The sequence below is a fragment of the Schistosoma haematobium genome, chromosome ZW (assembly GCF_000699445.3).
Source record: "Schistosoma haematobium chromosome ZW, whole genome shotgun sequence".
NCBI classification, from domain to species: Eukaryota; Metazoa; Platyhelminthes; class Trematoda; order Strigeidida; family Schistosomatidae; genus Schistosoma; species Schistosoma haematobium.
The window spans coordinates 968741-971718 of NC_067195.1; the positions used below are offsets into that span (position 1 = coordinate 968741).

A 2978-nucleotide genomic window follows, 5' to 3' on the forward strand; every position below is an offset into this window, starting at 1 on the left:
TCTGACTAACTGCAAAACAGTTTAGCGATGATTCTGTTTATATGAGAAATAATAAAGTTGTCATATATCTTAAATATTTTCATTGTTACAAAACTGCTAACTAACTAAATCTCTCTAGTTAAAGTCGTTATGGATACTTTGTCATAATCTTTTGAATAAGTTATTAGTTCTTTAATAGACGTTGGGCATATTTTATGGAAATGAATTTTTACAAACTAAAGCAAATCAACTTTACACATATTCATTCTAAACTGTAGCTGTTTGAAAGCTTTTGTTCAAAATACTGGCAAGATTAGGTCAAAGGAGATTTTTGGTATGGTTATTACAACTAATCCCATCAATATTGGTATATAGATAGTTGTTGTTAGCTGTTCATTTATCAATTTAAGAACTGATAAATAAATGTCATTAGAATCCATCAGAACGGTATTTTGCAACTACAAACCATAGACAGATCTGCTGTTTATGTATGAGCCAATGATTTTTTCGTACTTGATTCGTTTATGGTTTTGAATTCTAAATACAGTACGTTTGTTTGTGCTCATCTAACTCTCTCTGGCTTAAATTGCACTATTTCGGAAATTCCTAGTTAATACAATAATCTGAATACTTCTAATTATCATAAAACTGTAAATTAAAACTAGCTGCAGGATATCTACGAATATGTGATAACAATATCTAAAAAATAAACACCCCGTGATACCCGGAATATAAACCATAACATCGATATTATTTTCACGACAAATTTATAAATCCTTTGTTGCAATGTCATACCATCTAAGTTGGGACGGAAGGCATGCAAGCTTCTAACACAATAAAGTTGTAGACTTATAACGAAGGGCATTAAGAAAATTTAAAAGCAATTCATTTTAAAATCAAGTAAATATGAATACCACCAACAATCAGCTTTAATCTAACTATTTGAATTTGTTCTTTTGGTTATGGTGGAATACACAAACCATAGTATCACGTTCTAAAATTTGTAAGCCCAATGCATGATGAAAATATAGTGCAATGGAGCATATCAGATTTATTGAAATCGTATATTTTACTTTGTCCAAACAGTAACTTTTCACGTTTGATATTCCTTGGAGTTCAAGGCAGATATAATAGTTTACTAAACACCAGAAAATGATTTCTGCGATGCATTTCATTATGTTGACCGGTAACCTTTGGAATTGTAACTAAAGTTTCTTAAATTTCAATCGTTTGCTAGCCATAACTCCCAATCAGTCGTAAGGAATCCATTACTCTCTATACTACTAAAGGCTGAACAAGTTGTTGTAACAGTTTGTGTGTCTTACTTTTCACATGACTCATAGGTATCGCTTTCTCCAGGCTACTTTAACCCTACTTGTGTAAAAACTGTCTGCTAGTGGCACAGCTGACAAGTAAATATTTGCGCATCGCTGTTCTACTTACTACAGAGTATAGCTCAATTAAACTTCTGTCCTAAGTGGCCAAAATGAAGGATACAAATGGTTCCAATCACAAAACTGTAAATTTTTGATTGTGAGCAATATTGTAATCTAAATCACATACCTACAAAGAGTGAGGAAAAATATTGCAAAACAAAGTGAAAGAGAAATTTGTAGGTGCATGTGAAAACTGTAAATGCACCTTTCTGGATACCATAGTATTTCTGAAATAAATTTGGGGATAAGTTGTTACAGAGTTCAAATGAAGAAAAAATAGTGTGTTTTCTTCAGAATAGGAAATATGAGAAATCAGTACACTAGCCGGTGTGAGTATTTGTGCAACAATCGTATGTAGGCACTTTTTATTATAAATGTTTAATATGACATTTATTTGGCAACGTAAATATAATCGTATCCTTCCAGGAGGTTTATGTCTTTTTCTATGTCTTCCATTTCTTTTTCAAGCCATAATTTGTGGTGCATTTTTGGGGGAGTGTCAATCATAACGGATAAAGATTGATACTGTCTATATCTTTGCTGCCACTTGTCTTTTAGTTGATCAATTAAAGACTAAGTTGATAGAAAGTTACGAAAGTAGATAAACAGTCCTACCTTTTTCTCATCTTTTGTGATAACCATCAGAGCATTTTTCTCCTTAAGTTGTTTAGTGTATTCTTCATAGTTCTTTTGGGCTTCAGAAGCGGCTTTCTCACGCTCAGATAGATATTTCGGCAATTCACCAAAATCCTGTATTCATTCAAAGTTTGTCAATGATGAGTGCTCACCTTACGCTTAATATAAAAAGGCTCAAGACCAGAACACTTGATATCAAACTTATGGCCTGTCCTCGTATCTACCACAAACGGCTTGGGTTTTGAAGGCACTGACGCTTCTATCATCCTTATATTCTTTTTGATAAAATCATTGCATGAAACGACGTTTATTGCTTTAGATTTAAGAGACGGCAGGGGTTCTCTTTTAGCTGAGAGGTTACATTTATAATAGCTGCCTGGATATTCATAAAAATTGAACCAACAAAATTAAGCTACCCTTCAGTGGCTCGTCGTTTTTACGAAATAATTCAGGTGCTGAGTGCCTCATCTTAAGATAGCATTGCGGATTTGGTGGATTAACTTTTGGGACTCCCATAGTTTTACAAGGAAACTTTTTAATGTTAAATAAGGATATTACTTCTCTCTGGCTACATGATTTATATCTAAAATCAATATGATAACAAAGAAAACTAAAATTACCTTGGTAAGGAAGCTTTAGGTGGCTGTTCTAAAGGTATTAAATTATATATGCTTTCCCTCATCGAAAACTGTTTTAAAATGTGCGCGTTATTGTTGTCATAGTGCTAATTAGATGTCCAATGTTTCTTTTTCAGCCATCGCGTCAAAGTTTCAGAAAATGAGTTAAACCTAGTAGTGCCGCCCGTTAAAGAATCAGCTAACTTCACCCTAATATTCATCAGAAATCTAACACTCATACAAGGGCTTGATTATTTTCAGGTCATTAGAGCCGTTCGTCTCATTACGGTGGGACTGCGGGAACTAGGAG

At 33.4% G+C, this 2978-nt stretch overlaps 1 protein-coding gene across 1 annotated transcript; it reads right to left on the bottom strand.

The window, feature by feature from the left end:
* Positions 1-1503: 1503 nt before the first annotated feature.
* Positions 1504-2753, bottom strand: MS3_00010271 (uncharacterized protein). The gene is made up of 5 exons (XM_012943222.3): positions 2672-2753; positions 2468-2634; positions 2204-2427; positions 2031-2165; positions 1504-1988 (listed from the first exon to the last, which is right to left on the bottom strand). Exons 1-5 carry the CDS (start codon positions 2731-2733, stop codon positions 1806-1808), a joined length of 771 nt encoding a protein of 256 aa, XP_012798676.2. The 5' UTR covers positions 2734-2753; the 3' UTR covers positions 1504-1805.
* Between the last annotated feature and the right edge of the window lie 225 nt (positions 2754-2978).

What these genes read in the sequence shown, in the direction of transcription:
- MS3_00010271 (XM_012943222.3), bottom strand. Translation starts at nt 2,733, where the DNA reads ATGAGGGAAAGCATATATAATTTAATACCTTTAGAACAGCCACCTAAA. An exon ending in CCTAAAGCTTCCTTACCAAG is followed by an intron (nt 2,635 to 2,671) that starts GTAATTTTAGTT and finishes TATTGATTTTAG; the next exon opens with ATATAAATCATGTAGCCAGA. An exon ending in TCACAAAAGATGAGAAAAAG is followed by an intron (nt 1,989 to 2,030) that starts GTAGGACTGTTT and finishes CTATCAACTTAG; the next exon opens with TCTTTAATTGATCAACTAAA.